Raw genomic sequence first — 26,887 nt, 5'->3', positions numbered from 1 at the left:
ATCTCCTGAGGGAGTAAGGGGCAGGAATGTTGCCATTCCAAACCTCCTGTCCTTGGCTCAGCCCTTGCCCCAGGCCTGGAAAAGGACAGAGGCTGAGCTATAATTCTTCTGTAACTCCTACTGTGCCCAACCACAGTTCTAGTCATATGTGTGCTCAAAAAATATCTAGTCAAGAAATGCTCAATTAAATGATGTCAGCTCTAAGCAACGAAGGAAGAGGTGGAACAGAGTTCATGGTTCTGCTTTATTGTTAGCTTTGGGTATGAGAGTCTAGTCTCCAGGGTCCAAACTGTTCTTGTGGGGACCAGCAGGTACAAATGGGCTCGACAGGACCTACCCTCATCTTCAGAGGCAGTGGCTTTAGCAGTTGATCTGACATAGACTTCAAATTGTGGCTGAAGGCCCTGACCGGTTTGGCTTAGTGGATAGAGCGTTGGCCTGCGGATGCAAGGGTCCCAGGTTCAATTCCGGTCAAGGGCATGTACCTTGGTTGCGGGCACATACCCAGTAGGGTGTGTGCAGGAGGCAGCTGATCGATGTTTCTCTCTCATCGATGTTTCTAACTCTCTCTCCCTCTCCCTTCCTCTCTGTAAAAAAATCAATAAAATATATTTTAAAAAATTGTGGCTGAAGGAGTGGTCTTCATTTTGGTGATGACCATGGCTTAGCTAGAACTTCCACAAAGTTCATAGGTGGAGTTCTTAGAAGGAGCAGTGGATAGGAGTCAAGAGCAGGACAAAAGTGTCTGCCCATCTAGGAGAGTTAGAGAAAAGGGTGCTCGGGTGGTACTGGCTGGCTGAGTAAGTGGGATATGATAGGTGGTGGCCCGATCTTAGTCCATGTCTGGTTTTATTAAAACTGGGATTGCTTATGGCTAGTTGCCTGGATTTTGCAATGAGAGAATCTAAAAACTGTTTCACTTCCCTTTCAAAAAAAGGGGAGAGGGGAGAGAACATTTTCTCTCTCATTCCCTTGCTAATTCATTCGGATTCCACGTGTGTTTTCCCAGGCCTTTGACCTGGCTGGGGAATAGAATTGATTTTCAAAGACCTTTGAAAACCAGGACATTCACTAATTGAATAAATTATTGACTACTGGCTACATGCAAGGCACTTTGTGTGCCAGTCCGGAGACACAGCCCCAGGCATTCCAACTTGTGTTGTTGTTGTTTTTTTTTCACTTGAGTTTTCTCGTGGTTTTGAGTTCTTCAGCTTTCTAAGGAAGGGTTAGTTTAGAGCTACAGCATTGTTTTTGGACCGCAGAGCCTCAGCACTGTCATCAATTCAGAAAGGAATGTTGAGGCTCCGGTTGTCCAGTGAAAGGATAACAGATGACTGATGTTAAGAGTTCCCTCTTCTATTTTTCCTCCTTGGCCTCTATGCACTGAGGTAGACCCTGGAGCGCCTCCTCATTATGCTCTTTAATCAGGAGGTGTCTGGGGATCTTGGGAAGGGGTCTGTGTGGCCATCTCCATGTTGTCCCCTCCCTGACCCCCTCTCGCTCATGGAAGGCTAGCGAAGAGCTAATGACAAAGGGCCAGCTAAAATTCAGGTTCCACCCTCGGTGATGCTTCCTACCCTCATTGTTTCCCAGTCCTCCAGTTTGACACCCAGAAGTAGATGTGAATGTTCGGGAGTTGGGGAACCAACTGGAAAGGTCAAGGAGAAAGGATGAGGGACCTTTGGATTGGGCCTGAGAGGAGTCCTTTACCCAGAGACTCTTTTCGGCTCCTCCCATCCCCAGCTTGTGTTTTCTAGTCCTCCCTTCTCTCTCCGTCCCCTCGTGTGTGATGTTTCTTCTGGTGCCACGGTCCGCACTGCTGTCACTGAGATGTCCGAGGGGCTCTTCCTTCCTGAAGGGTGGAGAGGAGCTGGCGCCTCGTTGTAGGAAGGGGAGGAAGAGGCAGGGGAGGCCACCCAGTCACTGAGTTTGTAGGAATACAGAACTCATGAGTTTGGAAATGTTGGCATCCTTTTCAGATGAAAGATTTTAACTAAAGCTGACTTTTTTTAGTTAGAGAAGGGGGAAATGGCTTGTTTACATCAGAGAAGTCTGAGACAGCTGCTCCTGCACAATAGACTCTGATGGAATCCATTCAGATAGGAAGTGTGGGGAAGTCACGTGCTATTGAACCACCCAGGGTCCCGATGGCTCTCTTGTGTCAAGCTGGTTTGGGAAGTTAGTTTCACTTTGCTCTTAGGTTAAATTTCAGGCATTCTTAAAAAGCAATAGCCAACTTTTTGATTCCCCAGTTTAATTTGGGAGAATGCATATTTATTTATTAGATTCTTTATTTTTTAAATATATTTTATTGATTTTTTACAGAGAGGAAGGGAGAAGGAGAGGGATAGAGAGTTAGAAACATCAATGAGAGAGAAACATCAATTCAGCTGCTTCCTGCACACTCCCTACTAGGGATGTGCCCACAACCAAGGTACATGCCTTTGACTGGAATTGAACCTGGGACCCTTCAGTCTGGAGGCCGACATTCTATCCACTGAGCCAAACCAGTCAGGGCTATTTATCAGATTCTTATATCGTAATCACCATGTGCCAGGCACTGTCCTAAACACTTTGAAATAACTCAATTTGCTAGTCAGGTTTGCTAGTCAAAGACTGTGTTTCCTATACAAAGGGAAAACATTGACCAAAAACAACAACAAAAACCAACAACAAAGAAACACCTTCCAAAAACTTTTATGTCTTTTTCTCTTCCCGATTGCCTGAGGCAAAGTAATGGCCTTTGGTTGTTCAGTTTTTACCATGAGTGAGAAATTGACTTCTCTTGCAAAGGAGCATTACCCTGAATCCTTCAAGGATCAGCTATGTTGGTTCTACACCAGACATATTGGGGACTGAGGAAAACACAGCATCTCTAAATGGATATTAATGGATTCGTTTTGGATAAACTAAAACATCAAATCTGGATCCTGTTGTTGCTATGTCCCTCGTAACACCACAATTCTAAAGTGTGAAAAACTTATCTAAAAAATAAATATGTAAATAAATAAAGTGTGGAAAAATTAACATTAAAAAATAAAGTTTCCTAGATCCATATAGAAAACCAGAAATGTCTAACAGCAACTTGTAAAAGAATCATTGACAAAACAGCCCCCCCCCCCCCCCCCCCCCCGCTACTATTCTTTATATCAGAATGTGTATTAATTTTCAGTGGCTGCTGTAACAAATTACTACAAAATTAGTGGGTTAAAATAATACACATTTATTTTCTTACAGTATGTGGAGGCCAAGAGTTTGAAATTGGTTTCACTTGGCTAAAGTCAAGGTTTTGGCAGGGCTGGTTCCTTCTGAAGGATTCAGGGGAGAATGTTTCTTTGCCTTTCTTTCCCCATTTCTGGAGGCCTCCTTCGTTCCTTGGCTCATGGCCCCTTCCTACCATCATGCCAGCCTCTGTTCAGTCATCACATCTCCTACTTCCTTTGTAATCAGGTTTCCCTCTGCCTCCCTCTGATGAGAACACTTGCGAATACATTTGGAGCCCAACCTATAATTCAGATTTCAAGAGGAATGTTAAGGTTCCAGTTGTCCAGTGACTGACCGATGACTGACATTAAGCGTTCCCTCTTCTGTTTTTCCTCCTTGCACTGAGGTAGCCCCTAAAGCTCCCCATCATTATGCTCTTTCACCATCTCCATGTAGCTTCATCCTCATCCTATCTTAAGGTCCTTAATCTCTCATCTCAAGACCCTTAACTTAATCACATCAGCCAAGTCCCTTTGCCATTTTGGGAATAGGATGTGGGCATCGTTGGAGGCCCCTTATTCAGTGTACCATGGGGTGGTTGACATTTTTAGCTTGAATGTTTCCTTTTTCTTTTTGTTAATCCTCACCCGAGGATATTTTTCCATTGATTTTTAAAGAGCGTGGAAGGGAGGGGGAGAGACACAGAGGGAGAGACATCTGTGTGATAGAGACACATCGATTGGTTTCCTCTCACACGCACCCCAACCTGGGTCTGGGATCAAGCCTGCAACCAAGGTACGTGCCTTTGATTGGAATCAAAGCTGTGACCCTTCAGGCCACAGGCCGGCATCCTATCCACCGAGCCAAACTGGTGAGGGCTTAGCTTGAATGTTTTTGTTTCGGCAGAACTTCCCTGATATGAATTCTCCACTTAGGCCTTTAACAAATAGTTTATATTCATTTTTAAAACATTTGCCTTTCCCTTCCTTGATCAATGTTCTGCCCCTGGGGATCCTTTTATACCAAGATCCTTTGGTGGAATAAAAATACCTTGTGAGAAAGGACAAGTGACTCTCGCTTTGGTCCTGAGAAATTAAAGAACATTCAATACAAACGGGAGGCATTTAAACAAGAAAACGGATTTGAGGATAACACAGCATAACCAGCATGAGATGAGGAGCCATTCAAAAGAGGCACAAACTTGCTGTCAGCAGAAGAGTGACAAAGTACTTTCATGTGTGCCTCTGGTTACAGTTCTCTTTGTGCACGTGTATTTTTATTAAGTAGATGACTTTGCTGTTTTTGAGGAAACAGCTGTAAGCTAAGCTTTCCTTTTGTAAGCCCATTTTATAATGTGCATCCATTTCTTTTCAAGGGATTGCAATATTGGTTCTGGTATTTAAAAAAAAAAAAAAAAAAAAAAGGAGCCTGGCTGGCATGACTCAGTGGTTGAGCATCGACCTATGAACCAGGTCACGGTTCATTCCCGGGCAGGGCACATTCCTGAGTTGCTGGCTGGGTCCCCAATGAGGTCATGCAGGAGGCAGCTGATCAATGATTCTCTCTCATCGTTGATGTTCCTATCTCTCCCTCTCCCTTCCTCTCTGAAATCAGTAAAAATAATTCCTTTTTAAAAAAGGATTATTTTCAGGGTGCTTGTTGCTTCTTTTTGTTGTTTTAGGAAAAGTCTGTAATGCATTTTCCTGTACTGGGGCGTCGTCCGATCTACTTGAGCATGTGTTTTTGCCTGTGTTCATGTGATTTTGGGGGAGGAAATGAAAGTGATTTAAATCTGGGAATTCTAGCATTGCACCCATCACCCACTTTCCATTAGAATTCGATAGATCTTTAAGCTGTAGGTCTTGACACACTCCTCCCCTCCCCTGCACCTGTCTGCGGTAGGCATTTACTTACACACGTGGCAGTGTTGTCAGTGAACAAGTCGTGTGAGCACAGGGCAGAGGTTGACCAGATTTAGTGCTTAGTTTATGATTCTCATGGGAACTGACAATTCATTGCACAGAATAAACAACCAATAAAGGATGACACTGGGAGGCTTTGGAATTCTGTCTGCCCTTGTCATGTCTCTTGGATCGCAGAAGAGCCAAGCAGGGCACAGACACTGTGGTGTGGGCATTTGAGTCCTAGAGTTGAGCTTCTGATCTTATGTTTTTGTAAGGTGGTGAGTGCGTATTCTGAGACCAGGTTAGAATAAGCCCAGGTGTATTTTTGGTGTGTTGGGATAAAGGAGCAAAGTACTTAGGGAACATTGTTTGGGCATCCAAACAGAAACTTCTCTTTTGGACAATGTTTTGTAATATGGTAACAATGAAATTGCAGCAGATTTTAAGGCACTAGTGGTCAGTTTAAATAAAGGAAGTGGTGCCTATTTAATTTTTGCTCCAAGCATGTTGTAGGGCAAGCATGTCAAACTTGTGGCCCGCGAGCCGCATGAGGCCCACAGTGAATATTTTTGCAGCCCGGCCAATATAACGATATATGAGAAATGTTTTAATAACAATTTCATAACTTAATTTTTATAATATCCTGTTATACATAATTATTAATAACAAACTACAACGTTCACTAATGACTGATAACTATAATCGTGTTGCATTCATTTCCCTTATGCACCTTACGCACAGGCGCACCATTTCTCTCCACTAATACTAGCAGCGAATATTTTAGCAGCCGATTGCCACGTCATTAGTCTTGTACTGACTTGTTTGGTGTGTGCAACAGGAAATATTTCGCTTTCGGAGAACAAGAAAAATAGGTTTATTTGCATTACGCTTATTAATTTGTGCAGTTATTTAGTGTCTGGTAAGTTAATGTTCAAGAAAAAATATTAATTTTTATTAAAATGTTCTATTATTTTATGTTAATGATGACTCATTTATTTCAGCCCTTTGTATTCAGCATGTCTCTATCGAAATACACCTACGTTTCTATGAAAATTGAAGCTTTTGTTTTATTGCGGCCACATGAACTTACACCTTGTTTATGTGGCCCACGTGAGCCTGTGGGTTTGATGTGCTTGTTGTAGGGCTTTTCTGTCATGATGAATAGTCTGGTGATTATTTATCCTCCTCCCTTCCTTTCATTTCATTCCTAAGGTTTGCCTCATTCCGAAATCAGCTCATGGGACCAATCCCGCAAGTGCCCACATGGCAGGCATGAAGATTCAGCCTGTGGAGGTGGATAAATATGGAAATATCGACACAGCTCACCTCAAGGCCATGGTACCCATCTTCCACTTAACAGATGCGAGTGGTTTGGGTTGGGAAGGGGTGGTGGGGGTCAGGGGCTGGATGGTTTATATCAGCATTAGCTTCTTTTGCATTCTAATTAAAAGACTGCAATTCCTCCCTTGAATGGGTCTGGGAATAATGGCGTAAAGTCAGAAAACCTAACCGTTTCTGTAGGAACAATAAAAGGCAACAGTCACAGTTTTGCTCCAGAATTAAGCGGACCACAGTCTGGCCTTCCACTTCTTTCACCAACAGGGAGCAGGTTCTTTACATTGAAATCCTATTCTCTAATTTATGCATGAGTAAGAAACCGAATGAATTATTCATGGGGGTAGTAAGGGTACCCCTTGGAGGACCTGCCTACTCCTGCCCAACCTGCCCCTCTTTCCTCCATTAATAATCAAACTGGCAGCCACGGTTTTTCTCAATCTTTGGGTTGGGAATTAAAACATAAATGCAGATTTTGCAAATGCTTGTGGCCATCCCAGCCATTACCTGCTGAATATCGGGCAGCATTCCACCCTCCTTTCTAAAACACCATCCCCCACTCCCAACCTCCCAACCTCCAGGAAGAGGTTGCCTAGCAACCGTATCTGCTTTCCACTGGTGGACTGGAGGCTGCATCTTAAGAGGGAAGGAAATCAGTTGAATAGCAATGTGATTTTGTCAGGGTTATTAGGCATGGAGTCTGGGAACTTCAAGTAACTGATTTCAAAAGGGAAGCTGAAAACACACAACAGTGCTCATCTCTCTCATTCACCTCCCCTCTTCCATCAGTCCACAAAGTTTTTACCAACAACTGTTTTGGGCCAGTATAGGTTACTGACATTAAAATTTTGTTTTCATTTTCATACAAGCCTGCAATGACTTGCTGGCCAGAAAAACGGGAACTTTTTCACATGCTTTCCTTTTATATATGCTTGCCTTCTGTCAGGAGGACTGAGGGAGAACATCCCCCTCCCGCCCCACCCCCCCACCCCCCCCCCCCCCCCCCTCAGAGCAGGAGCACTCCTTGTGGGAATTCTAATTTCCATAGAATGGGAGGGAAAGGGAATAATGGTGGATATGGCAAGATGAGCAGAGAGAGATTAACTGTGAAAATATACATGTTTGGAACTAAAAAGATCTGAAATCATTACTGAGATGACTTCAAAGGAAAACCACTTTAGAGACTTGAGCCCAATCTGTCCAAAAATTTTGAGCAGTGTTTTTGGTGTTGACCATGGAGACCTAGCCTGAAGGGATCTTGTTATTTCTTTGGAATGACTAATGAAGGGAATCATGGCTGTGGATCTTTTATTGTTGGCATCATACTTTAAGAAAACTTCAGAAATGAAAAGACCAAGAATTCATCTTTCTTAATCCTTTAAAATAAAAAGAAAGGGTTTGTTTGACCAAGAAAGAAATGTTTCCTCCTTTGTCTCCTTCTGCCCTTTTCTGTCCCACAGGTGGATAAACACAAGGAGAACCTGGCAGCAATCATGATTACGTACCCATCCACCAATGGAGTGTTTGAAGAGAACATCAGCAACGTGTGTGACCTGATTCACCAACACGGAGGCCAGGTCTACCTAGACGGGGCAAATATGAACGCTCAGGTGGGCAACACGAGATGGGATTCCTGAGAAAACTGTTAAGTGAAAAAAATTTTTTTTCTCTGACCTTTTGAGGGTTGTCTTAAACATGACACAGTATTCAGAACTGAGGATGACAGTTTCAAACAAAGCCCCGGAATGTCACTGAGATTACAGATCCTAAATAGGTGATGGGGGACGCTGGGGAGGAGGCGAAACGGTTGAAAGGAAGGAGGGAATGAGTTGAAAGCCTTTAGCTTGTCACGGGTGTGATCCCTCTGGGGGTGGGAGAGACAAGAGGCTCACCTGACTGCCTTTCTGAGAGAATTCAGACCCAAGTTCTGGCCATCCGTGAATGTTGATCTGCCATGACCGTGGACAAGCCATTAAACTGGCTTCAGCTTCCAGCTTCGTTTGTTCGAGTGAAACAGCTGAATAGTTCTTTCCCTGAAGGCAGGTCCTGACCAGTGTGGGGGAGGGGGAAAGGAGAAGGCTTGTGTGGTGTGCAAGGAGTGTCATTATCTCTCCCAGAGACTTCCTAACATTTCTCATTGCTTATTTGTTTTACTATTTCAGACTCTTTCTGCTTTTCTTTTCGTCTGATTTCCTTTGTAAGTGTTGTCCAGGGATTGTGTGTTGCTTCACTAGCAGAAATGCATTCTTTATCTCTGCCCGCATTCAAAACCAGCCCTAATGCCAAAGTGGCAGGGACGCCCGTTGAATGTTGTCGTTGGCATCGGGATGGCCTCAGGAAAACTGCCCACCTCCCTTCCTCTCCCTGGGCTCATCAGCATCCTCTTGGGAAGCCCTCCAGCCCCTCCCATCAGGGTGCCCAAAGGGGCCTTTCGGGGAAAGTGTAGGGGGAACTAAACTGCTGGGGTGAGAGGTGCCCGTGTCAGTTGCAAGGAGTACAACCATTCTTGTGCTGCAGCATTTTCTTTCTCTGCTCAGGGGGTAGGTAATTAGGAATTGACTATATATTCAACTCTGTATTTTAGAATCTAAATTAGGCTAAATGGTCAGCTGCTGTTTCCACAGAAACCACAAGGCATGCTGCCTATGGAATGCCAGGCTTCCCTGCAGGCCTCAGCTCTGCCTGCCTTTCCTCCACAGGGAGGGGCCACAGCACACAGCATGGCCGCCTCTCCAGAGCATCCTTTCCAGTTCTTGACTTTGACTTTCGGCTCTTTCCCATTGTGGTAGGTGGGAATCTGTCGCCCTGGAGACTTTGGGTCTGATGTCTCGCACCTAAACCTTCACAAGACCTTCTGCATTCCCCATGGAGGAGGCGGCCCTGGCATGGGGCCCATCGGAGTGTGAGTTCGGGGCTGCTGGCTTCAGCATGGCTTTGGACACTGAGAATGAAGGAACAGCCCCAAACCTGCTATTATTCCCATTGAGGTCTTCAGGTGGCGAGGTTACCTGCCTATGTAAGGTGCCCATAGGGCCTGGGACAGGAGCAGTGAAATAGATGCCTTTAGGGTATGTCCAAGGAAGACCATAATTAGATTTTATTAACCATAACGTTTGATTGGCCACTCTGAGCTCCCATTCATGCACAGACAGGGCACGTTTACTAAGTAGTGAAGAGGGAGCTTTGCTGGAGGATTATGGATCAGAACTGGAATATTAGCACCTGGAAGTGCTTTTCAGACTTAGACTTCTTTCTCTTTAAAATCAGCTGATGGTTACATTGAAAGTGAATTGCCTAATAACAACAACAGCAAAAGAACTCCTAGCAGAAAGTGGCTTTGAATTCTTATTACATCTGAGATAAGTAAGGAGAAAATAAACCTTATTATTAGAAATAATTGGATGAAGTCAAAATAAGACTAAAGGAGTGTCTTCTCAATGTTGTGTATCTTTTTACACTGTGAAATCAAGTCATCTTATGAAAATGAGGCTAAGCAGCCATGTCCTGAGCTTCCGTCTTCCAAAAATGTGCCAAAGGGGCCAGTCTTCAGGGCTTGGATTCTGCCCCCTTTTTTCTGCTTTCCTTTTTATTATTATTATTATTATTATTATTATTTTAATTTTTTTAAAAATATATTTTATTGATTTTTTACAGAGAGGAAGGGAGAGAGACAGAGAGTTAGAAACATCGATGAGAGAGAAACATCGATCAGCTGCCTCCTGACTGGGGATGTGCCCGCAACCCAGGTACATGCCCTTGACCGGAATCGAACCTGGGACCCTTCAGTCCGCAGGTCGACGCTCTATCCACTGAGCCAAACTGGTTTCGGCGTTTATTTTAATTTTTTAAAATCTTTATTTTTGAGATTATAACAGAGAGCCCTTCTGCTTTCCTTTTTGATGGTTATTATTTATTGTAAGTGGAAGAGGCCCAGTGCCTCAGCTGTGGGGAAGGTGGGGTGAATGGTTCACATGCAGGCCTCTGATGTGTGGCCCCATGGGCTTCTTCCAAGCAGCATCCTTCTCTGTCCCTCAGGTGCCTCAGGACAGAGTGTGGGGCTGGGAGGGAGAGGGTATGGGGCTGGGATGTCCGCACATCCCGGTGAGCCTGCCTCAGACAAATCCTCCACCACAGTTCCTGGGGGAGCCCCTGGGACACCCGTGTCTGGTGAGCCGTGCTTCCAGGGGAGGAGGAAGGCAGGGACACTTCCTGAACGTCTGCCTTAGCGCTGTCAGGTCCCTCCCACACTCGGAGTTCCTCTATTGCAGTGGTTCTCAACCTTCCTAACGCCGCGGCCCTTTAATACAGTTCCTCATGTTGTGGTGACCCCCAATTTCATTGTTACAAATTGAACATAATTAAAGCATAGTGATTAATCACAAAAACAATATGTAATTATATATGTGTTTTCCGATGGTCTCAGGCGACCCCTGTGAAAGGGTTGTTCGACCCCCAAAGGGGTCGCGACCCCCAGGTTGAGAGCCGCTGCTCTATTGGGAACAGCTTCCTGAGAGGGCCCAGCCTGTACCTGGCTGGTTGTAGTGGATCTTTTTACATCTTCTGAATTTGTACTTACAACTACAGGAAGAAGCATCTTGCCCCTTTCCTACCCAGTCATCCTGTCATGTCGTTAACGTCTGATGAGGATGCCCGGCCCGTGGGGACCGTCAGCGCAGCCCCGTGGGGCTCCAGTTCCATCCTGCCCATTTCATGGGCTTACATTAAGGTGAGGCCTGTGAATGTGTGTTAGGTGGGCGGGGGGATGTGATGTGTGGGTGGGGAACTAAGATCGCAGACTTCCTTCTTAGCTTGAGAATGAAAAACCCCCACAATCTGAGATGTGATTAGTGAAGATTGCCGATGTCTTTGGGTGGAAGAAACCTTCCTACAGAGATCAGCTAAAATGCATTTCATCTCGTCTTCATTATGCTATTTCCTTTGGGTTCTCACAGGGGGTTTAACGTCAGAGAAATGAACACACCAGATCTGTTTTTCCAGACAGAGTTTAAGTCCTCTGAGTCATGTGGCTATTCTGGCCACGTCATCTGGTTTCCTGGAGGATTTGGATGACCGCTTTTTGCAAGTGACAAACAGTGTGCATACTAAGTCTTACACTTGGTTGAGATCCTGGGATAAATTCTAGGAATACATCTTACTTCACTTTATATTTCTCGGAAGCCTGGGGGAGCAGATGAAAAGTAGCAGACATTTGCTGATGCGGTGGTTTCCCGAAGCTCTTTGCCCTTTACGGCCTGTGGAACTGCTCTCTCGGGGGCAATTAGACTTTGTCAGAAAACAGGCTTCCTTCCTTTGTGTTTCTCCAAAAAAACACTAGCGCCAGAGTTTATGCAGCTCTCGTTCGAACTGGCCTGCCCGCCTCCGGGGCTGACCGGACTGTGTGTTGGAGAGGACCCTTCCTTCAGCTGCTGATCAGAGCCGCCTTCCCCCATTGGCTCCTCCCTTTAAAGGAAGGGTGGCTTTTGGTGAAACAAAACCTCAAACTCAGCCATGCAAATCATGCCGGAGAGCCATCCGGGGCTGGCTGTGCTTCTTGAACAGTGTGGCGTGTATGATTCTTAAGGAAAACTTTCTGGGAAGCTGGAACAACAATTCCGTACCTCAGAGACGAAAACCTTCTTTTTTAAATGACCCTCGAGTTGTTTTGCGATTAGGAGACAACAAAGACCATCATAATAAAGGCCTGCTTCTTTGCAAACGGAATCTAATTCCCAGCTTCCTTTCGGTCCTGGGTTGGAGATGGTTTCCCACAGATAGAAAATAAATGCCCCGGGCTGATTTGGCTGGGTGTCAGGAACACCAGGCAGAGCCTCAGTGTAAGAGTGAAGTAAATAAAATAGGGGTTAAGCGACCCTTTGACTTTGGGCCCTGTCTTTACTTCACCTGGACTCTAGAACTGCCTTTTCTCTCCCTGTTTCAGTCCATCTTGGACATTCTCCCTGAAGGCCCCCAAATCCACTCCTTGCTTCCCTTTGCAATCACCTCTGGGTCTCACTAGCCTACATAGAACTCTTAGGGGATTCTTCAAAAAATGCACATGCCTAGGTCCCAGAGAGAATCAAATGCAGCGTATGTAGGGGCGGGCTTGAGCCATCGAGCTGCTCAGTAACTGATATACAAGTCAGAAAGCTAGTCACTGAACCAAGTCCAAGTCCTCCCTCGCAAAAGTTTGAGGCTTGCAAGAGGTAGTCACAATGCACCAGGCTCTACAGCAGTGGTTCTCAACCTTCCTAATGCCGCGACCCTTTAATACAGTTCCTCATGTTGTGGTGACCCCCAATTTCGTTGTTACAAATTGAACATAAGCCCTAGTCCAGGCCTCCCTCCTGCTCGGAGTGATAAAGTCGAAGCCGCCTCCACATGTCATTACTGCACACAGTGGTGCAGGTCACCTGTGTCCTGGCCACACCATCCCCGTGTGGGTTAGCCTGGAGAACACACTCGTAAAGGCAGAGCTGCTGCCTCACGTGGGCCTTGGCCTGCTGATACGTGCTTTCTGGGTTCACTCCATCTTGAAGCCCTCCAGCAGACAGATCACAATGAGGGCGTGTCCCGTATTTATTTCTTCTACCCTCACCCCACCCACCCACCATCCCTCCACTCCCCCCACTTAGCACACATTTATACACCCAGATGTCCGACTTCTCCATCCATCATTGATCCAGCTACATGCCTGTCCATCCACCCACCCGTGCACACATCTTTGTGCCCACTTGCCCATCCATGGCTGCTTCCAACTCTCCCAGCAAGTGCTCTCCCGCACCAGTCCTGTGCCGGTCCTGTGCTAGGGTCACGGGGCATGCAGAGATTAAAATGAATTAAGTTTACAATGTTCAAGAAAATCTTGGTCTAAGTCTGTATTCACTCCAGGTCACCTTCCAGGTGACTATTTGTTGAGCTCCTCCTATCAGTCAGGTGTTTCAGGCACTGGGCACAGATAGACACTGTTACTCTACCCCCTCCCACTTTACAGACGAAGAAACTGAGGCTCAGAGGTTATAGTGCAGTGGTTCTCAACCTTCTTAATGCTGCGACCCTTTAATACAGTTCCTCATGTTGTGGTGACCCCCAACCATAACATTATTTTTGTTGCTACTTCATAACTGTAATTTTGCTACTGTTATGAATCGTAATGTAAATATCTGATATGCAGGATGTATTTTCATTGTTACAAATTGAACATAATTAAAGCATAGTGATTAATCACAAAAACAATATGTAATTATATATGTGTTTTCTGATGGTCTTAGGTGACCCCTGTGAAAGGGTCGTTCGACTCCCAAAGGGGTCGGGACCCACAGGTTGAGAACCACTGCTCTACAGGAACTCCCAGACTGCAGCCGTGTGCTTTCCCTTCTACGCCTTCGTTTTTGCCATTCTTCTCACCGGGAGTGTCTTCCCCTTTCTGGTCTATCCAAATTCTACCCATTTTTAAATTTCCACTCAAGTTCTAACTCTTCCCAGGGACCTGTGACCAGCCTGGCAAAATGTGTCTTCTCCTTACTTTGGACTTTGGTGCCTCTGTTGTTTTATTTGATGCTTTCTCATGCGCTTTACATTAGTTATGTATTTAATACATATCAAGCCTCCATCATACGTGATGTATTCTGGGAAGAAAGTACGCAATAAAAATTGTGCAAGTCTTGACTTTAAGCCCTTTACCCCATATAATCACAGAGACTTATGAACCACCAGAAAAAGGTATAATTGAACCCAGCAGTTGTTAAACGTAAATGGCCTTGACTGTGGACAGTTGGAAGACAAACCACACAAAATTGATTCAGTGGGGATTTTGGCCAAGATCCCATGGGATTCTTGGCAATCATCAAGGCATCTCAAATTCACAGTAAACAAACAAAAACTCCCCTAAATGAGTATAACCTAAAATAATTCTTTTCCCTTTTTAGGTAACACAATAGTCAGCAGTCAATTTTACCCTGTAGGCTTTGTTACTGTAATAAGCAATGTAAAATTACCGTTCAAAGGAGAAAACCAAAAATTGTTTCAGGATTAGAGAGGACTGACAGATGTCCTTGTTAGGGTTTCCACTCACATGCAATTTACAGTGATGGTGGGCTGACTTTCTTTGTAGGGGGATTTCTCAGGAGGTGTCTTTGGTTTGTGCCCATTGGGTTTACCTGTTCCATAGTTGATGGCTCTTTCCCTCTGTTACAGATGATGGGAGGCAAGGGCCTTAAACAAGCTACGGAAGTTGCTATATTGAATGCCAACTACATGGCCAAGAGATTAGAAAAACACTACAGAGTCCTTTTCCGGGGTGCAAGAGGCAAGTATTAACTTTAGTCACGTTGGTTTTTTCTTGGTCAAACCAAGTTTGTCCTAATAGATCTGGTTTTCTGAAGTGGGTGGAAAACTTGTGTTTCTTAGTGTACACCAGAGAAAAGTGTACAGTTATTGGAAATGCTTTTAATTTAGCTAACAGATCAGAGGTATCCGCATTTGCAAGGCTCTGCAATGAAGTTAGTTCAGGCCAACACGAAGCCCACACCACGGAGAGATATATACGTAAATTCCACGAGCTCCTTACCTTACAAAGCGATATGGGAATGCCCCCAAAGAGGGGAGAAATTCGGATTGGGCAGAGGCAGGATGGCATTTTTGGGACAGCCTCTGGGAGGAGCCCGTTGAGATGAGCCTGGAAGGAAGTATACAGAGTCCAAGTAAACAGAGACCCAGGAGAAGCCAGGGACAAAGGAGTGGTCCAGGTGGTGGGAGTGTTGGGTGGGTTGAAGGACGAGATAGGAGGAGAAGGATCCGATGAGGATGAAGCTGGAGAGGTAGCATGGGGCCTTGAAAGTCTTGGAAGGCCCCGGACTTGACCTTTGAGCCAGAAAGGTTTTGAGGAAAGGAATGACAAGATGAAGAGAATGTTGAAATCATTAAGTCGGTGGCATGGCATGAACATGCTATTAAAAGTAGAATCAGTGAGTCTTAGTTACTGATAAGTTGAGTGTGAAGATACATTTTAGGTACGCCTCTTAGGGTTGTAATAGAGGCAATAATAGACGGAGGAACAAAGTCACGTTGGACGTGATGGGAGGGGATGGAGTCAGGTAGACATGCAGAGGACACAACCTCTGAGAGCAGACTCTTGGAAGTGGGGAGACTCAAGAAAAAGTTTCGAAAGACCAGAGCAAAACCCCTCAAGCAGATGGCTACATTAAGAGGGACCCTAGCCGGTGTGGCTCAGTAGATAGAGCATCAGCCTGTGGACCAAAGGGTCCTGGGTTCGATTCCAGTCAAGGGCACATACCTATTTTGCAGAATCCCCCCTGGCCCGGGCTCTGGTCAGGGCCTGTGCAGAAGGCAACCAATTGATATGTTTCTCTCACATCGATATTTCTCTCTGCCTTTCCCTCTCTCTCCCACTCTCTCTAAAAATCAATGGAAAAATATCCCTGGGTGAGGATTAAAAAAATACCTATATATATTAAACTAACAGAAACAAGTAAATATTCACTGAAGAAAAAAAAAAAGAGGAGTGCAGAAGCCCCCCTACCATGAGCAGGGACTCCATTCCTGAGGTGGCTTTGAGCACCCTCTACCACCATTCTTCACAGCCTCTCTCCCCAGAAACCCTCTGCTTGTCCTTCCTGCCACCATTCTGGCTTCACCTCCTCCCTGGAGCCTCCCTTTCTGGATGAAGAGAACTACTTCCTCCTCTTGGCTCCCTCAGCACGGAGGATTTCTCCCACTTAGTTTATCCTCTGGCTCTGCCATCGACTCCAAACTCCTGCAGGGCGGGGCCTGCCTGCTGCAGTTCTGGAGCTCCCATGCCTGGTGTCATGCCTGGCACAGAGCGAGCCATCAACAAACAAATGCAGAGTGCAGCGCGCAGAGTGCTGGTTGTATCTGATAGGTGTCCTCAAAGGCACCTTTGCCTTTAACAGCTAGGAAGCCGTCAGTCACCTTTGAAAGCAGAGGAAGATGGTGAGGCAGATGCCAGGTGGGAATGGGCTGAGTGGGCTGAGGTTGGGGAGGAGATGTGGGAAGCTCTCATGGTTTGGGGGAGTTTGGAGGTGAAGGGGTGGTAGGAGCTGCTGCATAGGATGTAGTTTTGTTTTGTTTCCATGGAAAAAGCAGTGAAGAGGGGAGAGCGAAGCTTCAATGGAGGGAACAACAGACGGGGAAACAAAGTCACTCTGGAGGTGATGGGAGAGGATGGTGCCAGGTAGGCACACAGTGCATGGGCTCAGAATCGAAGAAGGAACAGAGGGGACTTGGAGCAGAGACCAGTCAGTAGGCAGCAGCCCAGACTTTGGGCCACAGGAAGGAGGCCACCCTTTGGCTTTGGGTTTCCTGCACAGGAGAGTGTACATCTACATCTGTGATTTTTCATTTAAAGGCTGGTCTTGCCTTTAAATATGTACCCAAGCCCTAACCAGTTTGGCTCAGTGGATAGAGTGTCGGCTTGAGGACTGCAGGGTCCCCGGTTTGATTCCAGTCAAGGGCATGTACCTTGGTGGCGGGCACATCCCCAGTAGGGGGTGTGCAGGAAGCAGCTGATCGATGTTTCTCTCTCATCGATGTTTTAACTCTCTATCCCTCTCCCTTCCTCTCTGTAAAAAATCAATAAAATATATTTAAAAAAAATATGTACCCAAGGGGTGGTTCTGGAGTTTGGAAATAGAAAAGAGCTAAATAACCAGAAGCTCAGGTAGAAATGCTCCCCAGAGAGGAGAAAAGAAAGTTGTGGGCAACGTGTCTCTAAGCAACACAATGAAGTGCTTCTGAAGTGGATATTAAAGAAGCTACTAGAGCTACTAATTAATTCAGATACAGTTCTTGCGCTGTGAAATGCATCCTGCTTATGTATTGGCCTTCAGGAATAGCTTTAGTATTTGTTTTGTTTGGTTATATAATAATATATAGGTGCCCAACATGAAAAATTTGGAAAATGAAAAAGTATGAGGAAGAAAATATAAATGATCCATGGTTCAATCTAGCAGACACAATTGCGATTAATATGTTGCTGTATTCCTTCTCATCTTAGTTTTAGACAGTTGAAATCATATTATAAGCACAGTTTGTGTCCTGTTTTTGTTTGTTTGTTTCTTGTTTTGTTTTTAATCCTCATCTGAGGATATTTTTCTATTGATTTTTAGAGAGAGTAGAAGAGTTAGGGAAAGACAGAAAGAAATATCAATGTGAGCCCTAACCGGTTTGGCTCAGTGGATAGAGCCTCAGCCTGTGGACTAAAGGGTCCCAGGTTCGATTCCGGTCAAGGGCATGTACGTTGGTTGCGGGCACATCCCCAGTAGGGAGTGTGCAGGAGGCAGCTGAATTGATGTTTCTCTCTTATTGATGCTTCTAACTCTCTATCCCTCTCCCTCCCTCTCCCTTCCTCAATAAAATATATTAAAAAGAGAAAAGAAATATCAATGTGAGAGAAACACATCGATTGGTTGCCTCCTGCATGGGCCTGGACCAGGGCCTGGACTGGGGAGGAACCTGCAACCGAGGTACGTGCCGGAATCGAACCCAGGACCTTTCGGTCTGCAGGGCGACACTCTATCCACTGAGCCAAACCATCTAGGGCTTGTGTCCTGTTTGTTTGTTTTTTTAACTTTATTTTATATTGTGATTATTTCCCCACGCCATTACATGTTCTTTGAAAGTGACTGCATCAATTCTATTGTGTGGGTATACCACAATTTCAGCAATTCTATAGGTTTTTCCCTGAGTTGTTTGAATTTCTTAGATTAAAAAAAAATCTCTGATTGTTTCCTTAGGTTAGTCGCAGAAGAGAAATTATTATCTCAGAGGCTATCAACTCACTGAAGCTCTTGATACAGAGGGCCTAGTTGTCCTCCCAGAGACTTTGTACTGAATTTTCTCACAGTTAATAGATGAGAATAGCCATGGCACCAGGGCCTGGTGAGCACAAAAAAGCAATGCAAACCTAAACCAAAGTATCTTTGCCAACTTGATGAGTAAAATACCATATTTTTGCTATAATTTATCAATATTTGTTTTTTTCTATTTTTAATTTTTTTATATTGACATTTTCCCTTATGATTAACTTTATTTGACAACTTCATCGAGATAGAATTCACGTACCATGCAACTCGCTCACTTAAAATGTACAACTCGATGATTGTTAGTAAGTGCGCAGAGTACTGTGATGCCGGGTTTACTAGTAGTTGTTTACAGCAGGAATGCTTGTTGCCTGGACTGTGGGGGATAGGCGGCTCTCCAGGAGAGAGGAGAGTGAGCAAGCATTTCTCAGGTGCCCACCATGTGCTTAGCAGTTAAGTGATTTCTATGGGCATAGATGGTCCCAGTCCTAGGGAATTGCAGCATAAAAAGACAGATAACATTTTCCGTTTGTTTTGACATTTTACCACAGAATTAAATAATGAATCCTATTTATCATCCCAAGCAAAAAGGACTGGTGAATACAGACTTTATTACCCAATCCCAAAGTTCATGAAACCAAAAATTGTCTCATGTTTGGTTTGGTAAACACATTCATTATACAATTTGAGGCTTTGTATTTTAAGGCCTAGAAAAGAATTATCAGTTTATCTCCCAAGGGCCCGAAATAGAAAATGTTTTTAAACATATTGTATTCCAAAATGTCTAATGGCAATATCCGAAGACCGTTATTCATTTTATTCCTATTTACTAGCTCTAAAAAGACTTCAGAATTACCCATGACTATGAGGCAACAATTTTAATGAACTCCAGGCTTCCCTTTATGAACCATTTCTTTGAGAGTTTGAAAATACCAGCTAAACGGTTGAGGGTTATAGTTTTGTGAAGCAGAGGAGTGGCAGGCAGGAATTGGGATGGACAGCAGCAGCAGTATTTATTGTTAGGATATGGAAAGAAAGGAATTACCTCAGGTAAAATGATACTTTTTTAAAGGAGAAATTTAAAAAATTCACAAGTGTCTACTCTTGTGCGAGGCTAAGGTCACTTTTTAATCTAAATGGTGTTCCTGTCAGTGGAGTAGACAATTTTGTTCATATCCCATTGTTTTAATTATGGTTTAAATTCTTAAATGCCTGTCCTGTTTTGTCCTTGGACAAACCTAATGCTGCTTGGAAATTCCTGCCCCTGAATAGGTTTCCCTGGGGCCTTTATGAGTGGACATGGGCCTCAGGAGCTGGGCCCTCAGATCCCTGGCTGGGGAGAAACACCTCCTGAGGCCCAATGATGAGAGAGAATCATGGATCCGCTGCCTCCTGCACGGCCCCCACTGGGGATCAAACCCGCAACCCGGGCCTGTGCCCTGACCGAGAATCAAGCCGTGACCTCCTGGTTCAGAAGTCGACCACTGACCAACACTGGCCAAGCTCAAGGGAGGTTTTGAAAAGTCCTTTTTTTCTGGAGCACGTTCTGTAGCCTTGGGAGATAATTAACTTCCGGGGGTTGGGAAGGGGCATGTTCCAAGCTTGGAGCCAAGCCATTTTTATTTTGCTTTTCCATCATCCCACCCCCTCCTCTCCTTGCTCCTTTGACTTGCTGTCTAGTCAGACTCTCAGTGATAGTCATGGTCAGGCCCAGCGGAAACACCTACTCAGTGAAAACTTGTGCTGATCAGCTTATACAATTTCTACTTCAGATTGCCCCGACTCACCCTATACCATAGAAGGTTTGTATATCTTTCCTTCTTAAAAACTGCAAACAAAGATGAACATCTTGGGATCTGGCCTCCAAAAGCCACCAAGTTTAAATTTCACCCTTTGCCGGGCTCAGTAGCGGGGGAGAGAGAGAAAGATGCTGAAATTCCACTACCGTTTCCATCTGAATGCATTAGACGATGGATTTAGAAAATAACATCTGAACCTCATTTTGAAAATGGAGCTCTTCCCAAACCACTAGGCTGTGGTGGGGGCCTCTGCGGAGAAGCCTTGGTGTTAGCAGCGCTCGGCTGGGCTGGGCAGGGCTGGGCCGGGCTGGATGGGGCCTTTCAGCTATTACTGAACCTCTGGAAGATTCTGCTCCCTGCCCACCAGCAAGAGCAACTCCTCTCCACCCTCATGTGTCCCTCTCCTCCTCCTCCGCTGCCGCTGAGTGTCCTTCAGAGCAGCGGTCGCCAACCCGTGGTCCGTGAGGTCCGAAAGGTCGGCGACTGCTGCTTCAGAACATTAGTCTCCTTCCTTAAGTCATTGTCACAATGCTGGGTTGGCTGCCAGAGGCTCAGCGAAGAAAGGTCAAGGGTTGGGCTCCCCAAATGGAGTAGCGTAATAGGGCATTTAGGATTCTTGGAATTAATAGTTGATGAGGACTTGAATCTCATGATTTTCCCCCTGATCATTTCAACTGGCACTTTCCGCCCCCCACACCTATGAATACAACTTCCTACTTTGGAATCACACTCCTCACAAGTGTAATTGCCATCATTGTTACAAAGCAGGCGTTAAAAGTAAGCATGCAGTAACAGTATATTCAAAGCCTCAGGATCTCATACTTTTATTTCAAACAAAACCAGTTTATCCATATGTGTTCACTACATAAAAAGCAGAGCCGTTCACAGACTATTTTCAGGGGCTGCTAAGGACTGGAGCTATTCTTTAGGTTGAGGACTTGTCTGCTCCAAGGACCTGTTAAGTAATTCAATGTTTGCTGAAAATCAGCAAAGCAGGTTAAGAAAGAGTACATTATTATCTCATGTATAGATGCTTTCCTTGAAGGAAATTCATCTGTTGTGTGGGCATGGAATTTGGGAAGCTCCCGGGAATGTTGTTCTATTTATGAAAATGCTGACTTAACTTTGGTGGTTTTTGATGATGAATGGGTGATCAACAGCTCATGCTGGGGAGACGGCAGCCTGGGCATAGCGAGGCGATCCGTTTCCATACTAGAACAAAGTGAACAGACCCCTCAGAGATTTTGGCCTTATCAACTCCTTGCCACTTGTGGTGTATGCTTTGACAACTCTTATTTCTAATTCTCAGTCTGAAACCGAAACTTCAAAAGCCCCTTTGAAGAACCACATAAAATTCTGTGTCTTATGGATATATGTTTAGTATATTTGCACACAGACAGAAGAAACAGTTATTGGATGTTGGGGGGAAAGTTCCTGAAAAGGATGTCAATGGATCTTTAGCTTAGAAATATTTTGTACATAGGATCAGGCCTGCGATGACTGTTGCAACTAGATTTTAGGTTAGAAGTAATCTCATCCCCAGAAATCTCTGTTGAATGTTTCAGCGGAGCCTTAGCACCGAAGTCCCACCTCCCATTAGCTTCTTGGCTCAAGGGTGTGTTATGCACTAAGGATCGGATACATTGGCCTGGCATGTTAAACATTTTTATTTGCAGTAAGAACGAGGAAGTCTTTGTTTCCACCTATAAACTTATCAAGTGCCCATGCTTTTCAACATGCATTATAAGGCTGATTTATTTGCCCATTTGCTTGTGTAAAACAACAAACTGATGCTAATCTCGAGATGAAACAATTTTCCCTAACAGGTTATGTGGCTCATGAATTTATTTTGGATACAAGACCCTTCAAAAAGTCTGCAAATATTGAGGCTGTGGATGTGGCCAAGAGGGGGGACACAGACTGGGGCTTTTGACATTCACACAGTTGCTGGAGCTGGCTGTGGACCACTTCCTGGAGGCACAAACCGAATGTGCAGTCACCACAGGAAACTGATCCGTAGGCCAAGTGGGGAGCCCAGGGTTCTAGGCAACCTTTGAAGTGATAGAGAAAAAACTCCCCCTATGACTGCATTTGTACCGCCCTTTGAAAGATAAGTCATGCATCTTGACTCCAGGCAGCCAAGATGTCTGTATAGTTAACAAAATTAAAAATCCCAAAGAAAATGATTGTTGTTCTCTACCCATGTTTCTGGTAAATTCTTATTTCTTTCCCACTCTTGGTACACAGAGAGGTCCATGAAGAGGCAAGGTGGTATAATGGGGGGAAGAAGTGGAGCAAGTTACCTGTGGAAGTGTTAGAGACAAGTGGCATTTTATATTCATATTTACAACCATTTCAGGCATGACACAGCTGTTTCCGCTGCTTCTAGAGGCGAGGAATAGGCATATGTTTTCACAGCGGTGACACAATTTTCTTTGAAGGATTTAAAGAGATGCAGGCCCTTTGTATATTAGTGGATGTTTGCTCAGCACAGCCCTTATTAAAATACATTTTCTTAGTGACATTATTAATAATATCAAAGACCCTTCAATTCTCAGAAAGGCTAAGTTGAAGAGAACTTTGCCTTTCAATGGATGTGGAGTCCCATCTTAATTTTAATGATGATTTTGAATGACTTCTTTTAATAAGTAAAATGAAAACTTTAATAATTTAGTAGGTTTACTACGGCATCTTAATGGGAGTCCCGTGTGTGTGTGTGTGTGTGTGTGTGTGTGTATGTGTGTGTGTGTGTGTGTGTGTCTCATTCTCTCTCAAATGAATGATCTTATTATGCAAAGTTATACTGATAATAAATGGGAAAGCCAGAGAGTGGTTTCATTAATGAAATTAGCAACTGCCTCATCAGAATCTCCTCATGACTCTTCCAATAACCTGACTCAGACTCCTGGCATCTCACGTCTGACTGCAGCAGCATTTGGAGGGAGAGAGAGAAGGGGCTAGGAGGGAGGTGGTAATTGAAGTTACCATCTAGTACTTCCAAACTTTCAAGGCCTTTACTATCTCCAGCCTTGATAGTATTCTCCCACCCTCCTCTCCTCCCTCTCTCCCTCCCTCCCTCGTTCCCTCCCTTCTTCCTTCCTTCCTTTCTTTTTTTGTTAGTCCTCACCCAAGGATATTTTTCCATTGATTTTTAGAGAGAGTGGAAGGGAGGGGGAGAGACAGAAAGAAACATCGATGTGAGAGTGTCTCTTCCAAATTGGGAAGGTCAAAATTAATGTCACATGTTCTCCGGTCTCCCTTGCAGGATTTCATGCCCCTACCATGTCCTGGCCAGTGGCAGGGACTCTCATGATTGAGCCCACTGAGTCGGAAGACAAGGCAGAGCTGGATAGGTTCTGTGATGCCATGATAAGCATTCGGCAGGAAATCGCCGACATTGAGGAGGGCCGCATCGACCCCCAGGTCAATCCACTGAAGGTCTGTAGGCACTGACTTTATTCAAAATGTCCCATAGAGGATAAAATGGTTGGGCCAGTGTGTCAGCAAGCCCCGAGCTCCCTCATGAGATGATGATATTCTTGCCTAGAATCAAGGCCATTCTTCTGAGATGATGCATTCATTACTTGGAAGTTTAAATCTTGAACATGGCTGTTACTCAAGTGTAATGTAGATATTTTCTATGTCTTAACGTTGTTTATGTCATTGTTTTGGGGGTTGTGGCAGCTACACACCACATGCACCCAACTGGTTGCCACAGAGGGAGCAGAGGCCTAAGGGCTCCATTTAGTTGAGGAAGTCTTATTCTGTGTCTCTGTTTGGTGCAAACTAGTGAGATTATTTACCTCACAAACTCAGGGTAAAGGTAAGTTCTTACATTAAAGACAAGCAGTTACCTCTTAGAACAACTGGATTGTTCCTTGAATGTTTTATAATGTTTGTGGCTTATGTTGGAGAACAATTTGTTAGGCATTATCCTGCCTCTTCTACAATATGTTTATTTCATATCTAGTGAGAGCTCTTAAGTTTCTCATTGGGTCCAGATATTAAGCCGGGGTAGCATGAATTGAGAACACCATGAAGGCTGTGGTTGTGTTGTTATGGCTCCAAGCCGGACAACACATCTGAGATGCTGAGCAACTTTTAAAACTGCCCAGCAGAAGGTGGAGTGCGGGGGCAAATGGGTGGCAGGAGAAGGCAGGTACCTTACTTAGTGTGAGTTTGACAGGGTAACGAAAGAAGACAATATGATCATTTGTACTTTTTTTTTTTTTTTTTTTACTCTGGTTACTGCTGATTCTCTCAGGATTTAGGCTGTTTTTAAAATGGCAATAGATGTCTAAAGGACATAATACTGTGTTAAAAAAGCAAGTGGAGAATAATACTCATCGAATGATACATGGTTTAAAAACTATGCTATATGCTGTTTATTAATATACGCAATAATAATATAAAAACATGATAGGACTGGTGAACACCAAATTCAAGATAGTGGTCATCCCTGGGGAGAAGGGCAAACAATGAGGCGGAGAGGGGAAATCCAGGCAGCTTCAACTGCCTCCAGTGTTTTTTATTTTAAAAGGTTAAGCAAATATGACAAAATGTGGATTGATGTTGGTTAGTAGATGTGCTTATTATATTACCATAACTTTTTGATATTTGAAATATTTCACAATAAAAAGTTTCCTACCAAGATTTCCTTCCCCCCAAAGTGAAACAAAACAACAGCCTCCTCTGTCCATGGGCTTCCGTTAGAAGCTCCCTGACGGGGGAGAAGGCGGTGTTCTGCTCTGATCCCTCTCCCATCCGTGTCTGTCCCAGATGTCTCCACACTCCCTGACCTGCGTCACATCCTCGCACTGGGATCGGCCGTATTCCAGAGAGGTGGCAGCCTTCCCACTCGTAAGTTCTCCTCGGAAGCTGACTGTGCCAGCTGTGAGAGTGCCTGCGAGGGGCCATCGCCTACTCGGAGGGGCTCCCACTCTTACAGTCTCATAGTAACTATCTGTGGGACACATTGTGAAATGTGGGCCCTGACAAGGGAAGTCCTCAGAGCGTAGCCGTCTCTGAAGTCAGAGTCTGAGAATCTGCCAGGGCACACAGTGGAGGAAGTCCCAGTAGGAGACCTTGTCAAGTAGATGTATTCTACCACCATCCAATAGTGAGATGGCTCCAAATGCAATTCTTTCTTTTTTTAAAAAATGTATTATGTCACATTTAAAAAAATATACATATTTATTGATTTCAGAGAGGAAGGAAGAGGGAGAGATAGAAACATCAATGATGAGAATCATTGATCGGCTGCCTCCTGCAAGCCCCCCTCTGAGGATCGAGCCCACAACCTGGGCATGTGCCCTTGACCAGAATTGAACCTGGGATCTTTGAGATTGCAGGCTGACGCTCTATCCACTGAGCCAAACGGGCTAGGGCTATTTCTTTTTCTTTTATGGTTCTTATATGAAGGAGAAGATGCTGTATAGTTTGATGGGACGAGAACAAGCTTTTAGTTTCTTATACTTTTTTTTGTTTGTTTGTTTTGTTAATCCTCACCCAAGGATATTTTTCCATTGATTTTTAGAGAGTGGAAGGGAGGGGGAGAGACAGAGAGAGATCTATGTAGAGAGACACATCGATTGGTTGCCTCCTGTATGTGCCTCGACCAGGGCCAGGGATTGAACCTGCAACCAAGTACATGCCCTTGACTGGAATCGAACATGGGACCCTTAGGTCTGCGGGCCGACACTCTATCCACTGAGCCAAACCAGCTAGGGCTAGCTTCTTGTACTTTTTGAGTACTTGTTGGGCTAGTGGTATACTAGGCTGTGGGAGTATCATGGTAATATCCTCTCACAAGATAAACCTCTCAAAATATGGCAGAATATTTTTTTCATCCTTTGTTCTTACAGCCCTTTGTGAAACCAGAGAACAAATTCTGGCCAACCATTGCCCGGATCGATGACATCTATGGCGACCAGCACCTGGTCTGTACCTGCCCACCCATGGAAGTTTATGAGTCTCCATTTTCTGAACAGAAGAGGGCCTCTTCTTAGTCTCCCCCTGAGTCCAAGTGACTGATTTGATGCCTCTCTCTGGAGCATTTGATAAGCAAGAAATATTTCATCACCTACCCCAGACTCAAGCAGGGGTTTTATATACTGTGTATATTTTTGTAATCTCTGTCAAGGTAAATGTAAATACAGTTAGTGTGATGAGTGGGAGCTCACTGTTGGAAGACTGATTTGCTTCCATGCCTCTGCCTCCACATATAGCAGTTGATGTTCAATTTGCCTTGATTGGTGGCCATTTTTAGTTTTTTGCATAGAAAATTTGGGGTGTGCTCGGAACTTTAACTTTCAATGGAGCAAGTTCACAGACATTGTAGAGGCTATACTGATAGACATATTTTTGTTCCAAATAAGTCCTTATGGACTGTGCCAACTGTGGGAAATCCCAGGGCAAATGTTTACATTTTGTATACACTGCAGAAATCTTCCTTCCAACTAATTTGCCTAATCAATAATAGCATTTGTTTTCACTTTTTTTTTAATCTGCAATTATTAGTGTTGTAATAAAAGCATTTCAATTTGAAGAATGCCTTCTTGATCCAGTTTTCATTCTTATGTCCATGTCTAGGTTCAGAGGGATTTGAAGGGTAAGGAGAATACCTAACCCACTAACCACTGTTCCGTCACCAGCTTTGTCTCTGGCTGGCTAAAGAAACAGTGTGTATGCCTTGGTTAGCACTTTGGCCCTTTTTGTAAGAATTGTGTTAGGTTGTGTGTAACTGAAACCCAACTACAGAAGTTTAATCAAATAGTAGTTTATTTTTTCTTGTTTAACAGTAAGTTCA

General features: G+C 44.5%; 1 protein-coding gene across 1 annotated transcript in view; it reads left to right on the top strand.

The window, feature by feature from the left end:
* Nucleotides 1-26,226, top strand: part of GLDC (glycine dehydrogenase (decarboxylating)) — a 75,761-nt gene extending 49,535 nt beyond the window's left edge. The window contains exons 16-24 of the mRNA XM_014535706.1: nucleotides 6,321-6,446; nucleotides 7,904-8,053; nucleotides 9,233-9,345; nucleotides 11,028-11,169; nucleotides 14,637-14,748; nucleotides 21,906-21,988; nucleotides 23,338-23,517; nucleotides 24,859-24,939; nucleotides 25,944-26,226. Coding sequence (XP_014391192.1) covers nucleotides 6,321-6,446; nucleotides 7,904-8,053; nucleotides 9,233-9,345; nucleotides 11,028-11,169; nucleotides 14,637-14,748; nucleotides 21,906-21,988; nucleotides 23,338-23,517; nucleotides 24,859-24,939; nucleotides 25,944-26,087 — 1,131 coding nt within the window. The 3' untranslated portion in view covers nucleotides 26,088-26,226. The remainder of the gene's footprint in view (nucleotides 1-6,320; nucleotides 6,447-7,903; nucleotides 8,054-9,232; nucleotides 9,346-11,027; nucleotides 11,170-14,636; nucleotides 14,749-21,905; nucleotides 21,989-23,337; nucleotides 23,518-24,858; nucleotides 24,940-25,943) is intronic.
* The last annotated feature ends 661 nt before the right edge of the window (nucleotides 26,227-26,887 follow it).

The sequence above is a fragment of the Myotis brandtii genome, unplaced genomic scaffold (assembly GCF_000412655.1).
Source record: "Myotis brandtii unplaced genomic scaffold, ASM41265v1 scaffold149, whole genome shotgun sequence".
Classification (NCBI taxonomy): domain Eukaryota; kingdom Metazoa; phylum Chordata; class Mammalia; order Chiroptera; family Vespertilionidae; genus Myotis; species Myotis brandtii.
Note: the sequence above shows the minus strand (reverse complement) of the source record. Positions and strands in the feature narration are given on the sequence as shown.